This window comes from Thermoascus crustaceus (genome assembly GCF_041956765.1).
Source record: "Thermoascus crustaceus strain CBS 181.67 unplaced genomic scaffold VTN00scaffold_5, whole genome shotgun sequence".
In the NCBI taxonomy this organism is placed as follows: domain Eukaryota; kingdom Fungi; phylum Ascomycota; class Eurotiomycetes; order Eurotiales; family Thermoascaceae; genus Thermoascus; species Thermoascus crustaceus.
The window spans coordinates 1,294,414-1,312,648 of record NW_027192531.1 but is presented as its reverse complement, the minus strand read 5'-3'; the positions used below and the strand labels follow the sequence as shown (position 1 = coordinate 1,312,648).

Genomic DNA, 18,235 nt, shown 5'->3' with positions numbered 1-18,235 from the left:
AGATCTAAATTTGAAATTTCTTCGGCGCTGAGAGAAATATCAAATATCTATCTTTTGATATCACTTGAAGATCTTGAAGATTGGTAATATGTTCTTGCTGAGACCGGCTTTCTGGAGCTTCTTGACTTTGCCTACGCCTGCGGCGAGCGGTACTTCGGCATCTTGAGATAGGAAGCGCAGCAGTGCCGGGATTTGAAGAGCAGACATCAGAATCTGTATATCTGAAAATATTGATGAGATTAGCAATTTAAACACAGGTATTAATTCTGGTAAAGCTGAAGCTCGTAGGGTGGGAAGCGTGTTGTAGACAAGGTCGTCCCTGATAGGGCTGGCGGACAAGCTAACCTTGGAAACCCGCCGGCTCCACCGACCTCCAGACATCGCCCAAAAGGCTCGAAACTTACCGACCTCTCTCCGCAAACAACACACCCTTACAAAGGCTGCTGCTGCAGTTTTGCAGCTTTTGCCACGATGCCGGACGACTCGAAGGTCAAGGGCTTCCCTGACATCTCATCGAAGCTCGCCGCCGCGCCCAAGAAGTCGCTGTTCGAACGCCAGAAGGCGGAGGCGGAGGCGAAACGCGCCCGGGAACAAGCAGAGACAGCGGCCGTCTACGAGGACTTCGTCAAGTCATTCGAGGAAGATGCTGAGCCGTCATCAAATCGTCACTCGGGAGGAGGTGGTGGAGCAGGAGGAAGATTAAATACATTTGGCCATGGGCCAGGAAGTATCGGGGGTCCAGGGAAACGACACTTCACGAGCTCTGGACCGCGAGCCAGTGGACCGGGCAGTTTAGGACCGCCGCCGTCGCTGTCGCGAAAAAGAAACCATGATGGATTTATGAGAGAGCGGGACTCTGCGCAGGGCATCTTGGGTTTTGAAAACTCTGGCTCTGGCCCGGGGCAGGGTGCAGCTTCTGCGTTCGGGGCTTCAGATGATGAGGACGAGAGAACGGCAGATGCGAAGGAGGCTGAAAAAGCTGCCGCGAAGCCGACTCTATACCTTGCGTCCTTGCCTCCAGGAACGTCTCCCGCCGTCATCAAATCCTTGATTCCACCCGTCCTTACCGTCGACAATGTCAAGATATTGCCACCGCAACAACAGGGACAGGCTGTGACGGAGCGAAAGTCATGGTCGGCCATTGTCACCCTTTCGAGGGAATCGGCTGCCACGGATATAGATACGACCGTGAGCACCCTTCAGAACAGATATCTTGGCTGGGGTTTCTACCTGTCGATCTCTCGGCATCTCTCCTCTGCGGCCATCGGGTCTGGCATGCCGGTGACCGTGGGCCTTGGTTCTAACAACAGTTCTCTCCCATTTGGTGCAAAACCGATTTCACAAGGCCCTGCAGGAAGCTTAAATCGTGCTCCTCCACCCGGGTCTCATCGCGGTTTTGCCCCACCAGCCTCGTATGGACCCGGATACGGACGAAGTGGACCAGCTCTGCAAGTAGAGGTCAAGCCACCGTCTGATATTAAACAGCTTAGACTGATTCACAAGACATTGGAGAATCTGCTGAAGTATGGTCCGGAGTTTGAGGCACTGCTCATGAGCAGACCAGAGGTTCAGAAAGACGAGAAGTGGGCTTGGTTGTGGGATCCAAGAAGTACAGGTGGTGTATGGTATCGTTGGAAGTTATGGGATATCATCACGAATTCTCGCAGCAAGGGAGGTCGACGAGGTAGATCTGGGAATTCCTCTTCGCTCCTCTTCGAAGGTGGCGCAAACTGGGTCCCTCCAGAGAATGGCATCCGGTTCGAATATACTACTCAGATGGACGAATTTGTCTCGGATGATGACTACAATTCCTCCGAAGAAGATGACTCTGATATGGAGGATGAAAGACGACGCAATGTTGATGTCTCTGGGCGGAATGGCGATGAAATGGGATACATGAACCCTCTTCAGAAGGCGAAGCTGACCCATCTGCTGGCGAGACTACCGACGACGCATGCGAAGCTACGGAAAGGGGATGTTGCACGGGTTACTGCTTTTGCCATCGAACACGCTGGCGAAGGTGCGGACGAGGTTGTGGAGATGATCGTCTCCAACGTGATGAACCCTTTCGCCTACACAGGAGCCAATCCGGACCACGCTGCTGAGAGGGGTGCTGCAAAGCAAGAGCAAGCCCAGAATACCAATTCTACCGAAAACTCGAATCAGTCAAACCACACACAGTCCAAAGAGAAGCTGGACACGTCGGCTGCTAAACTCGTAGGTCTCTATGTCATTTCGGATATCCTTTCCTCGTCCTCCACTAGTGGTATACGCCACGCCTGGCGCTATCGACAACTGTTCGAGTCAGCATTAAGGTCACATCAAGTTTTCGAGCACCTTGGAAGGTTGGAGAAAGAGCTTGGCTGGGGTCGACTGAAGGCGGAGAAGTGGAAGCGAAGCATTGGGACTCTCTTGAACCTGTGGGAAGGATGGTGCGTTTTCCCGCAGACGAGCCAGGAGCATTTCGTCCAAGTGTTCGAGAAGCCGCCTCTCACAGAGAAGGAGTTGGCAGAGGAGAAAGAGAAAGCAGAGGCGGAAAAGGCAACTGGCGTCTTCGGCGCGAAAGGCAAGAGTCGCTGGAAGACCGTTGAGGAAGACGCGTCCGCAGGGAAATTTGACCCCAACAAGCCTGCCGAACCGGATGGGAATAAGATGGATATTGACCACGACGGCGTAACTATGGCCGATGAAGATGCTGACAATATTGACGGGGAACCTATGAGTGATATCGACGGTGTGCCGATGGAAGACAGCGACCTGGAAGAGGATGAGCCTATGCAAGATGAAACTCGACAAGACGAGGAAGCGCAAAAGCAGCCGGTGCAACCGCCTGAGCCCGAACCTGAACCCCCAGCTCGAAAACGACGTCCAAAAGCGGAGGATATGTTTGCAGATTCGGACTCCGAAGCAGAAGAATGACCACTTCGATACCTTGTCATGTATTATACTCTTCTTCATAATAATGGAATGGCAGTTAAGGATATTTGTATGAGATGATTTTTGAATTCAAAAGTCACAAGGGATTTATACAAGAATACAGATCCTAGACCTATATAACCATATATATATATATATGAAAAAGAATGCAGTACTACTCTACTACTCTAAAGAATCCTGCTCATGGCTAGCTCAATTGGGCCTTTGGTGCAGACACAAGATCCGTATTATGTGTGCAACGAAGCACATACGCTTCGACATTTCAGTGCGAAAGCAGGAGAAGACTCGACACGGTGAAGACAGTAGATCCTACAGAAGCTGCTAACTGTTAGTAACAGCTATTCTCTTCTGAAGTTGAAGCCAGACACACAAAAGTAATAAGAGAAGGGTTGCAAATCAGAGAACAAAAGGTTTTCACTCCATGGATGTGAAACGTCAGAAGTTATCGTTTAGTAAAATAAACATCATGCAACAACTGAAACAAGGAAATGAGATCCTTCTGGATACTCACCTAAACCAAATCACAGGAAGGCCTTGAGGTCACTGCTGGAAGGGTTGTAGTTAGCGCCGTAGAAAAAATTTTCTGCCATAATGCCCAAGAGCCTTTTTCACCCCTTGCCACCAGGGTGTGGCTCGTATGATAGGCATTGTTCGGCTTTTTGGCCCCCTCGATTGAGATTTATGCCTCATATCATCGACGAAGGCAGCTGAGGCGAGCCATCAAGCTAGACGGTGGCAAGATTCCAGGCAGTAGTCCATTGTTCTGCGCGATCAGGTCAGGAAGATGTGGACTGTTGTGGTGGAAAAGAAAGGAAGAGAAAATTGGTCGGGCTGCGCCCAACTATTTGTAGTCCGAGTCGGAGACTGAGATACACCCCGCCGAAACAGCCCCACAACCTCCTCCTCCCAGTCGCAAGTTGAAATTCATCAACAATCATCTCCAGCTCTTCGAACAAGCACTCAGTGGCAGCTCTGTTTATTCTGTCTTTCAGCGCTATCTCTTCAAAATGGCTGGTAAGTTACTCACCTTCTACAAATGCTAACAAGCCTGTATGCCCTGCGCGCGTTCTGTGCATGGCACTCCTCGCCCCTCGCTATCCAGTCATGCAGGCTCGCATTCACGGACAATGTAGGATAAGGCTGACAGTTTTTCTTTTGCGACAGACTACAAGGCTGTTGGTGGTATGTCTCGACTTCACATCCCCTTCAGGATAAAGCCAACGTGTGGTGTGCGCGGAGTGCATTTCCGATGATGCTGATATAATGACCTCCGTACAGAGCAGTTCGTCAACTTCTACTACCAGACCTTTGACACAGATCGGAAGAATCTCGCGGGTCTCTACGTAAGGAAACTGTCGCGATAGAGGTGACATGGCGACTTTGTGCTGACAGGGTAAATCAAATATAGCGCGACCATTCTATGCTCACCTTTGAGGGCAGCGCGTCTCAAGGCACGGCTGCCATCCTCGAGAAGTTGACGGTCAGTTTTCGCTAACATGTATCTCAGTGTTTACCTTCGCATAGTGAATGCTGACTCCTGTCCAGAACCTGCCCTTCCAGAAGGTTGCACACAAGGTCAGCACCTTCGATGCTCAGCCCTCCAATGAGGTCGGTGGCATCCTTGTCACGGTGACTGGTGTCCTGCTGGTGCGTCGGAACACATTCTAACATGTCTTTGTCTTTCCTCGAAAGCTACAGACCATGTGCTGATCGGAAAATCGTGGTGATATAGGTCGACGAGGAGCAGAACCCCCATTCCTACACCCAGACCTTCCAGCTCATCCCTGACCAGGGAAGCTACTTCGTCCTCAACGACGTCTTCAGACTGGTCTATGGTGCGTAGTGAACACGCGGGGTAACGGCCGCTTCATTCACAACAGATTCAGCGAAGGAATAGTGATCGAAGCGCAATACCAGACCGTGATTTCTGGGGATGAACATTGAGTGAAGAACGGGTATTCGCTGTGAAGCAGAAGTTGGGCATCTGCCTGGCCGCTACAGTAGTTTCTCGATGTGCGAATAGCATCATAGTTAGACGGACATATTTTAGGATCGATTCGCGTGTTTTCTTCACAAGGAGTTCTTTGGATATAAAGAAGCTTACGACTCCCACCATCAAACTACCCCCTTAGATGCCTTTTTAGCCAGACACAGTCAGCGGCCGTGGCAGCTTCTGATCTCTTGTCGAAGTCTATATGTAATAAAGCCGAGACAAATAAAGCTGTGTCTGAGACATCGTCTCCGGAAAGATCCACTTTCAGGCTACAGAATTCTTTCCTGCTATATCAACCTGGCGAAACATCCCTTTCACGTGTCTCTCCTAGTCTTTTTCCCCTTAATAGGACACTTGGAGCATACTCCATCTCTGCACCGCCAAAGTCGCCAAAGCAAGAGCACCTCCTTGAGACTATGCAACCTGTGGCGATCTTCTAGTTCCTCAGTGCCATCGCTGCTTGTCCCGATTCTGAGTAGCTGCTGCTGCGGGCTGACAGACCGTTATCCGGAAGCGAGATCTGACATCCGGACACTCCACGCCAGAAAGAAAAGAGCTGCCTTTTGTTAAGCCACTTATTCCAGATAAAAGGTCAAAAGAACAATAAAGCCTCTGGTGTTGGCTGTATCATTTAAGCGCTTGGTGCTTTTATCGCCATACCGAAGGGGCATTCATAGGCTACCAGCTACCTATTCCTGTCACCGCCCGAGATTCCAGACCCGGCGCCGGACCCCGAACTTTCCACGTTGTTTACCCGTCTCCCGGAGCAGCTTACAGTTAGACAACCTTGAAAGCATCTTCTTCCTCTTCCACGCAAATACTGCCGGCATTACGCGGTGACTTGAGATTCCTGGAACGAGACCTTACGTCTGTATTAGCTGTTAACGACAGTCGACGACGTGCACGACCTCTCTCGGATAGCTCCACGTGCAGGAGGCAACCTCCAGTCTCCACTTGAGGGCCTGTCGCTCAACAGTCACAGCGATCACATCAGAGAGCTGTCGCAGCGAAGCTTCATATTGGTTTTCTGTTTTTTTATTTGACGTCTAAAAAACACCTTCCACGATGACGCTAGCTGAGGAGTTCCGCTCAAGGAATTTCAGTAAGTCTCTGTCTTTCCGCCGCGACGCGCGTTGTTGATCGCGCAAATGCAGAGTAGAGGCTAATGCACTTCATGCAGGTATCTATGGACAATGGTTCGTCTTTTGCATTTCTACAGAGCCTCTTCTACACCCATATAATAGTCAGGTACACGTTGGTTGAGGGGTGAAAAAACAGAGTGGTGGCTACCAGGATCGCATGAGCGTTGCGCGCTTGAACTCGCTGTGATTGCTGTTCTGAGAAGCTACCATAAGTCGAACGAGCACGAACGACGCTCACGGATATGAGGCTGGTTCAGAAGGGTTTTGCTGATTATGACTTGATCCAGGACGGGTGTGGTATGCATAATCCTGTGCTTCGCCCTCGGGATTGCCAACATCTTTTCATTCAACGCGCTGCGTATTGTCTTCAGTATAATATGCCTGTAAGTGAATAATCCTGATGTCTTGACAAGATGGAGTGGGCTAAATCAGGACCTACAGTGTCTCCGCGTTCATTCTGATCTTCATCGAGATCCCTTTCCTCCTCAGAATCTGTCCTACTTCGTCGAAGTTCGACAATTTCATCCGACGCTTTACGACGAACTTCATGCGCGCGGCTATGTACTTGATTATGAGCGCCTTGCAATGGGTCAGCCTTGTCTCGGGCGCATCCAGCCTCATCGCAGCTGCTGTGCTTCTCCTTATCGCATCATGTTTCTACGCGCTCGCGGGTCTCAAAAGCCAGGAGTTTGTCGGTAGCAAGACCCTGGGCGGTCAGGGACTTGCCCAGATGATAGTTTGATTGCGCACAAGGTGGAGGAGTGTTATTAAAATAGCGGCGATTGTTCTTTCGACTTTGCGGGGTTCCTTTACTGTTGATTCAGAGTCAGGGAAGACATGCGATACCATTCAGGTGATGTTGCACCGAAATTGCTAAACCGCTATGGAGATGGGATATCAAGGATACGAGGATCTGCAATATCTGGACTAACAGGAGACGTCGATGAGGCCCTCACCTCATATGACCTCAAAGACGCGGATGAGAAAGAAAGAACCCATAAAGACAACTTGCTTGACCTTCTTGGGACTTCTCGACTCCGCTATTGTCATGGTGTATTTCAGGCTTTTTCTTTACGATGATGCCGGATTGGATTGTATTTCTATGCCTGATGTTATTTTACCACGGCTGTTCCTCGGGCAGCTTCTGTATGAGAATATGTCTTTTTAACAGCGAAAAAAAGTCCGAAATTCTTTTCGTGAGCACGCTCGTGTATCATTAAAAGGTTTGCGTCTGCATCAGCGTCCTTTTCGGCCTGGCCTTGGTACTGTTGATCAGCATGTTAAACCTGATGGATGGGCACCTAAGTCTATAGAGTAGTCATTCTCTCTATCGCGGGCCTGAACGTGATTGGTCGACCAGGCTCTACTGCTATGTATGCAGAGAATGGATAGCCTGCACCTGGGTCTCTCGGATACCGGGGGAAGAATCAAAATTGCTTCCAAGTTCAGTATCCCTCGGTTTTACCCGATTAGGTATCTTCGTAAGGCAGCCTGAAACCTATCTACTAAAGATGCCTGTGCTTCTCAATAGTGTTCTCGTTCGTGGAGAAAGATCCTCTGTTACTAATGGTAGAGCTATTTCAGCTAGTGTACAATGGATATAGTTGTCCACCTCGCACACAATACACAGTACCTACTCACGTCTTCAAAACGACAAAAAGAACTTTGAAATGAACATGATGTTTATCAAGTACATTACAACTTTTCCTGACGGAAAGCCCTAAAGTTGAACCTCCTTCAAAGTGGATCATCTCTGTTTATTGAAGCAGCTAGTACACGGTCTAATAGGTAGTAGATATGGACTTACGGCCCAAATAGTTTGGGTTTATTTAACTGGACTGAAATAATGGTAGAAAACGAACATCGTATCATTGATCACAGATCAAAGAACTAAACCATGAGAAGTATCTGAGTTTCTAATAAGGAAACAAGTATGAAGTTACTAACAAGAATCTAAGAGCAGGTAAGTAAAGACAAACAGGGTATAAATGTAATAAGAAAGTCTCCGCAGCATGTAGGGTATCGGAATTGGAATCGGTTGTCAATCGGGGGAATACATATGCCTCGTTCGAGGGCGAGTAGGCTCATAGGGAAAGCATGCACACAAGTAGAATGAAATGGGAGGAGTACTAGTAACCCGAAAGAGAAATGAAAGCCACGGAACTGAATCAAAAGACACAACAAAGATACAACATACAGTGACTGCTGGTTTATTGTGCACAATAGAGCCCTTGTAATGACAAAATATTGCGCTCTCAAGTGATGTGCTGAGGACATTCTAACGACCTGATCTCCTTGACTTTTTTTTTCCTCATTAGTGTTCATATAACATGTTAAGTAGCATAAGTACAAGCTGACTAACCCTTGAGAGCAGTTCGTGTTCCTCCGCTTGCTTTTATGTACCTATCTGCGGCACGATATGCGTTTTCAGATGCTTCCTTGTGGCCCACTCAAGTCGGCGATGGAATGCTTAGTTGAAACGTACTTCTTTATGCGAGGCTTTTACATGCTATACGTTCAATAGACATGGAGAGATCTACTTAATGGACTTTCCGTTCTGCTTTTTGGGATCTACCTTTCCGTGCTTCCCAGGGCAGGGCAGGTTAGGTAAGGATCTTGCTATTGTCTGCCTTATCAGATTATGCATTAGAGCGGAAACCCTTCCTGGATCTTTGTTCCCATTATTACACATGTACTGTAAAGATTTGACTTCCTTCTTAAATTGGGCTTACGCATTGCGTGTCCTACCTGTCTGTCTGTCTTGCATACTGACCAAAGTGGAGGCTGGCGAAGCTTCATGCTGAGCAGTGGAGAAGAGCCGTAGTAGGAAATGCGGAGACATGCATTTCGATCAACTACGTAAGTTTGATTGAGATGTGTATGAGGGATTTTTTTCCCTCTCTATCAGGGGAATATCCGATACAGCGAGCCATAACTGATCGATTGATTGATTGGCAACTAAATAATGGCGCATGAGGGGAACATATCCCTAAGCTACCTAATAGAAAGAAAATTTGGCAAGTACAGTACAGTAACCTTCTAGGCACAAATGTACAGTACCAAATAATGTAGTGTACGTGTATAGATAGTACAGTGGAGGCTCTCTGATGTTCTAGATTATCAATGATATCATCCGGATTGGATGGAGCAGTATCTATCTATAGATAGTAGATAGGTAGATAAGTTAGTAAGTAGGCACCTGCGATTTACAGCCAACCCTGTGGTCGATGCGCGGCCACGATGGGGATGGATTGCTGAAGATGTGAGACGTGCGTACTCCGCATTAGTTATATCGCTTAGACAGATGTCTGGAGTCGAGCATCTATTATTATTCTTATGTAGGACTTGGACTGGGGATGTAAATGAGGGGTAAAATGGCAATCCCTGTCGAGGTGCTTATCGTTGCCTGCCCCATATACTAGTCCCTACAAAGTACTGTATGGCTGTGCGATGGAAATTAGATGTGTCTAGGTTTGACAGAGCTTTCCAGATCTGTCGGGAAGATGATGCTCTACACAGCTCGTCCATGTGAATTCGAGGATCGTCACCGTAGAAGCAGGTGGAAGAGGGATCCGGGATCGCCCTGTGAGGTAGAGCGGTCTGCCAACTTTTCTATTCCTGGGCCGTTGGGGGACCCGCATGGTGTGGCGGCTATCGTCGCAAAATTCGAGGCCCAAGTATGGCGACCGTGTGTGGGGTGTGCTGCTTTCCAACAGCGACGTTGCAGGCCTGCGTTTCGGGTGGAGGGCTTTTTCCTTACGAGCTGTAAAGGAAAACAAAGAGGACCTTGGAACATGTGGATTTGGGGAGAAAGAAAAATTGGACAAGGCGGACAATTAGGATAACCTGTAAACCTCTCGCAGGCAGGAAATTCGCATGATCTGCATGCAGATGGTTCAATGCGGAGCCGCGCTGGGGCTCGTACACGTTTAGCACCCGTACAGGGTGATACGAGCAGGAACTTGCCCATACCAGAGCCAGATCACCAGCCGTAAGGACTCAAGTGGGGACGTCCCATAGTCCTCTGAAAGATCGAGTCTGAGCACGCAAGAAGGAGAACTTGCAATCCTACAATGCCACGTGAGAGTTTACTATCTCTTTTTTTTTTTTACTTTTTCCTCAGCTGACTGCTGGGCACGGCTAGGCCACGGTCTGGCCTAGAACAGACAGCTGGAACGGGCTGTCGAGGTACGTTGCCCCAGTCAAGAGGACCGACACAGGGGCCGGGTGCAGGAGAAAAAAACCTTATCCGCAGAGGCATTTATGTATTCGGTTATTCGATACGTGTAAGGAGCAGCCGTGCTGTGCGTGATTTCCAAGGGGCGTCGTTGGGTTTGAAGGTTTCGTTCCTTTTGCGTTTCTCTGGCTCGCAGGGAACCTTGTTCCCGTCGTGAAAGGGCAGAGAAAGTCGCGCTTGGCGGATCGAATCGAGATGACTTCAGGCGCAGGCCACAGGGCAACCGGGGCCGGCCAATGACAGCGTCCGCCAGGATCAGGGTTTAATGCGACGGACAGCGCTCGTTGGCTCACTCACCGTTTACGGTCACAGTACCGTTTCGGTACGGCAGGGCCCAGCGGCGGAACGTCGGGAAACGCTGTCAGAGGGCGTCAAACGACGGGGAGGTGGGCCGTGGCAGCAAGGCGCGGCGCTGCGGGCCCCTCTTTCGTCCTCCGCAGTCCGCTTCATACATCACATCACCGCTCCAAGATGCTATTTCTATCTGCTGGTCCCGACCTGAGTCACCGCCGCTGTTATCTCTGAACTATATACTTGGTCCTCGCTGTCTGACGCAGCTGTTGTCCTTGCATTGCATCTCCATCCTCTCCTATCCTCTCTCTCTCGCCCTACCATCTCCTAATTCCCATCCTAACAATTCCCGCCAGCCAATTGGAGCTGTATCCAAGCTTCTCCCGGAGCTCTGCCGCTGCTGTAACCACTTATCCCCAGGTAAGTAATGACACGCAATGTTGTTATCAGCTCCGCCGTGGCATGGTCGACATGCCATTCCCCCAACACAACTTTCATATCGTTTCTCTCTGCGAAGTCGTTGAGCTCCTTGTGCCCGTTCCCAGAAGGCGGTGAGCTGGCTGCTATCTCTGACAACCCCCTGCACGCCCGGCAGCGCTTGCATGCTCCTGCATCCTGGATCCTGCATCCTGCGTCGCGACCTTGTATACATTTCCCTTTCTCTTCCCCCGCCAGTTGTTTCGCTTCACAGTTGTATATAAACATTGCGTGCTCTTGGTGGATCTTCGATCACCAGGAAGCCTCTCTTGGGGAGTGCAAGCAAGAATCAAAGACCCCGATCTCAAGTCGGAGACCAAGCCTTCTCGATTGACAGTACCGGTGTCGCGGAGATAGCATCCAACGAGTCCCCCTTCTGTTGCTTTGCCCTCATCGACTCCGTGGAGAGACAGGGAGCATTTTGATGTGATGATCGATTGGCTCACTTACCGAATGTTGGCAGAAACTAACACATCCAACAGCATTTCTTCTTTCCTATACCTTTCAGTACAACCACAATGTCGACACAGACTGCTCCGGTTATCCCTCCTCGACCATCACGGTCTCCGCGCCCACAGAGCCTCGCGGCAGCATCCTCAGACATGCCTAGGATCCCTTCCCGTCCCAACCGACGCATAGATCGGTCCGTATCGCCGGTACGCGACAGCTACGCTCCTTCCCCATTGAATGAGAGGCCGAATGGTTCGAGTATGAGTCGCACAGCCTCCAGCGAGGCCTCACATCTACCGCACCGTCCCCCGAGTGTGACGATACCGTCCCTGGGCGAGGAAGGGATAGAATATGCGGATTTGGACTATGGGAACTCCTCGTCAGACACGCATCCCCAAACGCCTGCGGAGACAAGGAACGTGAGCAGTGATCTCAAGCTCCATGCACCTAAACCTTCCCTGCCGACATACAGCGCCAAGGCGAAGGTGCAGGCGGTCACCCGCACAGATTCGCAGCAGGCTGCAGCGGCCGGGTTTGGCAAGGCGGCCTCGCCCAGCCATGAAGAGTCGGATCTCCGCAGTCGTTCGCTGCACTCCAAGACCCCCTCGCGGGCCGGGTCCACCGCTTCCACCGATCGTCGACGGTCTGGTCACTTCGGAGACGAGCATGGTATCCCGGAGATCGGGCAGAGGGTCCCCATGTATCCGAACGCTGGCGACGTGCAGGCACCGTCGCCGAGCCCTTACCTGTCCACCCATGGATCTGCTGCTTCCATGGTCTCGGGTGGTTCCCAGCGCACAGGACGCAATCACCAGCGCACTCGCAGTGGCCGCGAGAATTCTCTTCCTCCAGGCAGTTATGGTCTTCACGGACATGGCGTGCATTCAAATGACAAGTTTGAAAAGGCATGGTATGAGAAGCATCCCGACGAACTTAAACGCGAAGAAGGCGAGTACGGTTCAGGACTCGGCCATCGGCCGGATTGGGCATTGAGTAGTGAGGATCTTAACAAGCTGGTTCGGAATTCTGCTGCCAAGGGCTCTGGTCTTGGTAAGTAACTTTCCTTCCTTTGTGGACATGTATCTGGCTGGGGCTAACGGTCAAAAAGGCACTTCGCCTGCCGTCACGGGCACCCCAGAGGAGGAGCTGGCATATGTCGCATCAGATGAGTACACCTCGCGTTTGAACACCCCACCGCCGGGCGCACACCAAAGTACACAGCCTGCTGTCGAGTCGTCTCTGCGCAACGAAACTTCCCAGGACTCGGAAGCTGAGGTCCAGGGAAATGCTGAGAAGCGTAAGAGTGTCCATTCAACCAATGGTGACGCTGAGAATACGGGCGTGATCCACGTTGATGAACCGTATCATCATCTGCATCACCCCGACGGCTACGCTCAGACTCCAGTTCCGGAGGACCGATCTCACACACCTGGAGAAGGCGATCCGGAGTACGATGAACCCATTCTTGCAGCGGATGAAGTCCGTCCGGACTCTGCATTCCTGCATCCTGCCATTTCTCCCACGTTCGACAGAGGAGGGAGCGCTGAGCATGATCCGGCCACCCGAAGTCACACACCTAGCGCTTCGAACAGTCGCCCCGGCAGCAGGCCCACCAGCCTGTACGGCGCTGTTCCTAATTTGGCAAGATACAATTCGCGCGGTGACGAACTAGAAGACCATCACACACCGCTTGAAGATGTCGAAGAGTACGAGCCTCTATTCCCGGAGGACGATAAAGCAGACAAGAAGCCGGTATCTACCGCAGACCGGTTCAAACAACGCCCCGAACTTGCGAAGCACAGGTTCCCAAGTGAGGATCTCTGGGAGGACACACCCAACAGCTTACAACTGCATGCCACAGTGACAACTCCTGACCTGCCTAAACCAGAATCGGCTCCGGCCCGTTTATTTGAGACCCCGGAGCAGGAAGAGACTCGAAGGAAGCAGACGGAACAGATCGACTCCCACAAGGTGGCCTCTCACATCCTGGAGGGCTCTCACCATGAACGGACGCCTTCGCGTCCGGATACTATCAAGCAGCGTTTCCCCAGTAGGGATATCTGGGAAGATGCCCCTGATAGCCAGCAGCTCGTGACGACAATAGAGCCGTCAGAAGAGGAGGTAAAGAGTCCACCAGATGTTCCTGCAAAACCATTTATTCCACCTCGACCTCAAAAGCGCCCCCAGGCACCTCCAGCAGTTGATCCTTCAACCAAACCGGTTCCGCCAGCCAGAGTTCCGAGTCCCGAGAAGGCCGGGTCACCAGCTGAAGAGAAGAAAGCACCCGCCATCCCTGACCGACCAAAACCACAGATTCCTGCTCGCCCATCGAAGCCCCTGTCTCGCGGATCATCAGATAATGATCTATCGAAGGTCCCGTCCGCTGGTGCCACAGGCAGTTCGGAAACGTCAAAAGAAGCAGTCGCGCCTCCCGCTCCTAAGCCCAAGCCTATGGTGCCGGCTCGACCCGTGGGAGGCAAGATCGCTGCTTTGAGGGCAGGCTTTCTGTCCGATTTGAACTCCCGTCTGCAGCTCGGTCCACAGGGTCCGCCGAAACCGAAGGAAAGAAACGAGCAGGATGAAGCTCCGGTGGAAAAAGCACCGCTGAGCGATGCACGGAAAGGAAGAGCTCGCGGTCCAGCAAGAAGGAAGCCTGCCGCTTCGCCTCTCCCTGCGACACAGACCAAGCTACCAACAATACCGGAGGTCCGTATCACGGAGGCATGGAACGTGTGGCACTTCGACGAAGACGGAAACTTGGTCGTCGGGGAAGAGAAGCGGAGGGAAGAGAAGAAGACCGACAAGCCGGAGCCTGCTGCCCCTGACACATCTGAGTCTGTTGAGAGCACAATGGCTCCTCCGATTGCGAAAAACGTGGCAGGCGAGTCAGCGGATCCGAAACCCGTCTCTGAGACGCAGGAGCCGCCATCGTCTGAAGCCCCTGTCGCTGAAGATGCTACGGAGAGTAAGCCTTCATCCCCGCCAGTCGAGCCTGTTGCCCGCGATGCCGCCTCATCTCCATCCGCCGTCGCGGAAGCCACTCCTTCCACTTCCAGTACGGAAGATCAGGCGCAGCCCGAGGCGGCACCGGCAGTCGAGCCCTCAAAGGAGCAGGATGATGCTGGGGCACCAGAAGCTGCTGTGGCCGCAGAACCAGCCGTAGCTGCAGAACCGGTTGCAGAGACCAAGACCTCTACGCCCTCTCCCGAGGCAGACGTGACGGAGAAGGATCTTGAGAACAAGGCTGCATCTGCCGATGACAAGAAAACTTCTGACGGCAGTGTTCATGGCGATGCATCTGCCGATGACAAGAAAACTTCTGACGGCAGTGTTCATGGCGATGCGTAAAGATTCCTGCGTTCCATGGCATGCGTGGAGAAGACAAGGGTGGGAGCTGTCTTGCGTTTCACGTTGTCATGATACCTCATGCACTTGTTGATTTGATACTTAATCTTATCTCTTCGTATTGCACGAGGTATTCTTTTCAGGGCTACCCGTCATTGGGCTAGACGAGCTGCCGCCCAGAGTTAATCATGTCTTATATTTAATCAAAAATTTTGGCGAATTAGTTTCAACTTTGCATCGATGAGGATTGTAGCAATAACAAGTACTCCGTAGGGATAATTGGTCAGTCCTATTTTTGAATAGCAGTGTAGTCTCGACTCAATGGGCTTGAGTCGCCATTGCCAAGGTATTCACTCCTGCCCCTGTTCTTCTTCCATGTTCTTCTTCCATACATATGCTAATTCAAAAAATTTCCGCAATTTGTCTTATGAATTTCATGCATTCACTTCACTTTGGACTTGCCCGCTTCCCTGCACTTCCTTCACTCGGGACTCTGGAGCCAAGCGACTAATATAAGCTCTCTTCACCCTTCACACTTCATCGGACAATGGACCGTTTCTATTCTCTCAGGATTCCAAAGGCACAGAATGTTCCGTTCCATTCTGCTACGGTCTAAGATAGTGGTCAAGCGGTACAGAGAAGAGTTGTCCGTTCATCATAAACTACTGCATGATGGAGCTATCTACCTATATAACTAGCGAGTGGCCATATGATGAGTATACTATACGGTATACCTACCATCCGCGGCAGCGAGTGCTCGGGGTCCTCTAAGTCGTCCCGTAAGAGAAAGGATAACCAAATCAGGAAATTTGATTTAGTCAGTTGTAGATCCGGTCTGATGCAGCTTGTCTGTTTGACTCCCTTTCATTGAGTAGTGGTCAAGGGGTAGTAGCAATGTAACAGGCGAAGATCATGGGATGTGGTGATGCACTCGTCCCAGGGTTGTATTGTTAGTTTAAGTCCGGGATCTGGTTGGTCAGGTGTCCATTAGTAGGAAGGATATTGGAGATTAATCAGACTTAAGGAAAAGAAAAGGGGGGAACTAACACTATTAGCCTGAAAGAAATTTCGGAGAATTGTAGATATTGCCGTACTTCTCAAAGATCGTCAGATCGCTCGGTGTAGTCCAAGGACTTATTTTTATTTATACGTCAATGAGCCCAAACATCGTTGGCGTGGTTAAACCCAGTACCTGACCTCTGGACGGAGATCGAAGAGGTTGCTGATAAAGTACTAGTTCAGTAGTTACTTTGGATGGTCTTATTGGAGTTTTAATGGATATGTACGGACTGTCGCTAGCCCTTTCGAGGCAAGTATTTAGAAATCAGCACCTATAACCTTGGTACAGCAACCGGTTGCATAGGTACCTTAGGTAAGTATACATATGGGTGCAAGTTGTACTGTACCTTTCTTAAAATACAACTCCTAGGTTGTTTCTTTCCTTTCTCTTTGCTTGTTTTTTTTAACACACATAAACACTCACCAAATTCTACCCCATAATTTGCCGTTCAGTTCAGTTCAACATGTCCCTCCGTGCTTTCTTCTCACAGGTTTGGAGATCTTCCCCGGACACCAAGTATGTTACAGCTGTCGCCGATCTTGCTACAGCTGGTGCTACGATGGCTACTGCAGTGAAGGGGTTGGAGGATCGGGATATATATCTCAAAAACAAAGAAGAAGAAGGGAGGGGAACTGAAGACTCCTCTGAAGAAAATGGCACGCTTTCAGAAGAAGTCTGGGATGAAACTCAGGAAGCAGTCCTGGTCTAGAAAGGACGAGGTTTCCCGGATCAAGCCGATTCATGCGAGTCTCATGGGTGAAAAAGAAATGGATTGGGAAAAAAATTATGGTGCATGTTTTGACAGTTCGCCGGACTTGCTTCAAGTTCTTTGTTGAGCTACTATGCTAATAGGACTTGGGGTCCAGCTTGACACACTGTTTGAGAGGCCTGTCCACTGGTTGCAATATATATATATATATATACCGTTCTGTGATCAAATTCGTCTATCTCTAGACACGCATAATAAGATCGGCCGTTGACAGGAAAATAAGGCTTCGGAATTAGTCCTGGGAAGGATGGATGCCTGGGCAAAGTACAAAGCGCTTCCCCTTTAGGAAAGAACCGCTGCTACCTACCTAGGTAACTTGCATGTACCTTCCATTTTCAATAATCCCGACTCCAGAAGTGAGAAGATTGAGCATGGTCCTCTTGCGTCTTCTTTTCTCTTTTTCCCTTCTCCCCACCACAGAGTTTTGTAAATAGGTTGAATTACAGAGCGGGTGCTGTTCTCTTAGGTTTTCTTTTCTCTTTTCTTTTCTCCCCAAGTGCTATTATCCATGTATGTTTCTCTTCGTTCCAGATGAAAAGGAAATTTTCAATTTCCGGTTCATCTTGTCTCTCGTGGGCAGCAGCGGGCGGGTGGGTAGGGAAAATGGTCGAGCGCAATTTTTGTGAGAGGTATGTTTCGATTGTTCTCCAAAAGTTATCGGACTACTTGCTGACCAGAAAGGTCGAATTAACAGCATCTCAGGTAATCCACATTTCCTGGGAACATTTATTGTTGCCTCACAAAGCGATTCCTTTCAAGTCGGTGTTCGCTCATCTGTGATTCATTATAACAACGCCTCAAGGACTGCTGTTGATCTTGGGACAGAAGTCTACAGAAACTTCCGGTGATGAAAGTACGGCCATCCATGGGTCTGAAGGCTGCTGTGGTTGTTCTATCCTGTGTGTATACGGTGCCGGTGATGCTGCTCGGTGTACAGTGCCTTGGCTATGTGCTGTGACATGGCTATAGACTTCAACTTTTTTTTAGCTTCCTCTTTACGATCCCTCAATTCTATAATTCATTAAATGATACATTTCCCCTAATGATGATGTCTGCGAAGTGACCGGTGTCATTGAACAATTTTGTTGTTCCAATAAAAACGAGTTTCAAAAAAGGAACAACCCGAATAGTGACTGATCATGAGGCACCTTTACGGTCAACCCAATGCCGTTGCCTTATGTCGAATTTTTACAGATCCAAATTCAGAACCCTGAAAAAAAATGAGAACCCCCCTTGCGCCACCAGAGCCTGGAAGGTCACGCATTTGGACGGATTTCAAATTCCAGGAAATAGGGGCTTCCGAGGACTATGTCAGCATTGAAGCGGACATTGACAAGGATACTACTGCCAAACCTGCGTCTTATCAGTCTGAGATCAGACATGAGATACAATATCTGATGTCCCCTTTCCAACTTCACCGCAGCCGACCATCCAGAAGAGCAACAATGACGACATCGGGAACTGTGACTCCTTCACGCAAAAGAAAGCTAGCCTTCGACAGATGGTGTCAAATCGTCACGGATGTTGAAGATGA

General features: G+C 50.0%; 4 protein-coding genes across 4 annotated transcripts; all 4 read left to right on the top strand.

Moving 5' to 3' along the window:
- Positions 1 to 471: 471 nt before the first annotated feature.
- On the top strand, positions 472 to 2,919 carry VTN00DRAFT_8007 (uncharacterized protein; the record flags this gene model as incomplete). Its single annotated transcript, XM_069434814.1, has 1 exon — positions 472 to 2,919. One exon carries the CDS (start codon positions 472 to 474, stop codon positions 2,917 to 2,919), a length of 2,448 nt encoding a protein of 815 aa, XP_069286273.1.
- A 1,025-nt stretch (positions 2,920 to 3,944) lies between these two features.
- Positions 3,945 to 4,780, top strand: VTN00DRAFT_8006 (uncharacterized protein; the record flags this gene model as incomplete). The annotated part of the gene is made up of 6 exons (XM_069434813.1): positions 3,945 to 3,951; positions 4,102 to 4,119; positions 4,216 to 4,280; positions 4,346 to 4,417; positions 4,483 to 4,584; positions 4,670 to 4,780. The coding sequence occupies 6 exons, from the start codon at positions 3,945 to 3,947 to the stop codon at positions 4,778 to 4,780; spliced, it is 375 nt and encodes a 124-aa protein (XP_069286272.1).
- Positions 4,781 to 5,995: 1,215 nt separating this feature from the next.
- Positions 5,996 to 6,814, top strand: VTN00DRAFT_8005 (uncharacterized protein; the record flags this gene model as incomplete). Its single annotated transcript, XM_069434812.1, has 4 exons — positions 5,996 to 6,032; positions 6,111 to 6,126; positions 6,360 to 6,455; positions 6,514 to 6,814. 4 exons carry the CDS (start codon positions 5,996 to 5,998, stop codon positions 6,812 to 6,814), a joined length of 450 nt encoding a protein of 149 aa, XP_069286271.1.
- Positions 6,815 to 11,595: 4,781 nt separating this feature from the next.
- Positions 11,596 to 14,875, top strand: VTN00DRAFT_8004 (uncharacterized protein; the record flags this gene model as incomplete). The annotated part of the gene is made up of 2 exons (XM_069434811.1): positions 11,596 to 12,577; positions 12,636 to 14,875. The coding sequence occupies 2 exons, from the start codon at positions 11,596 to 11,598 to the stop codon at positions 14,873 to 14,875; spliced, it is 3,222 nt and encodes a 1,073-aa protein (XP_069286270.1).
- Between the last annotated feature and the right edge of the window lie 3,360 nt (positions 14,876 to 18,235).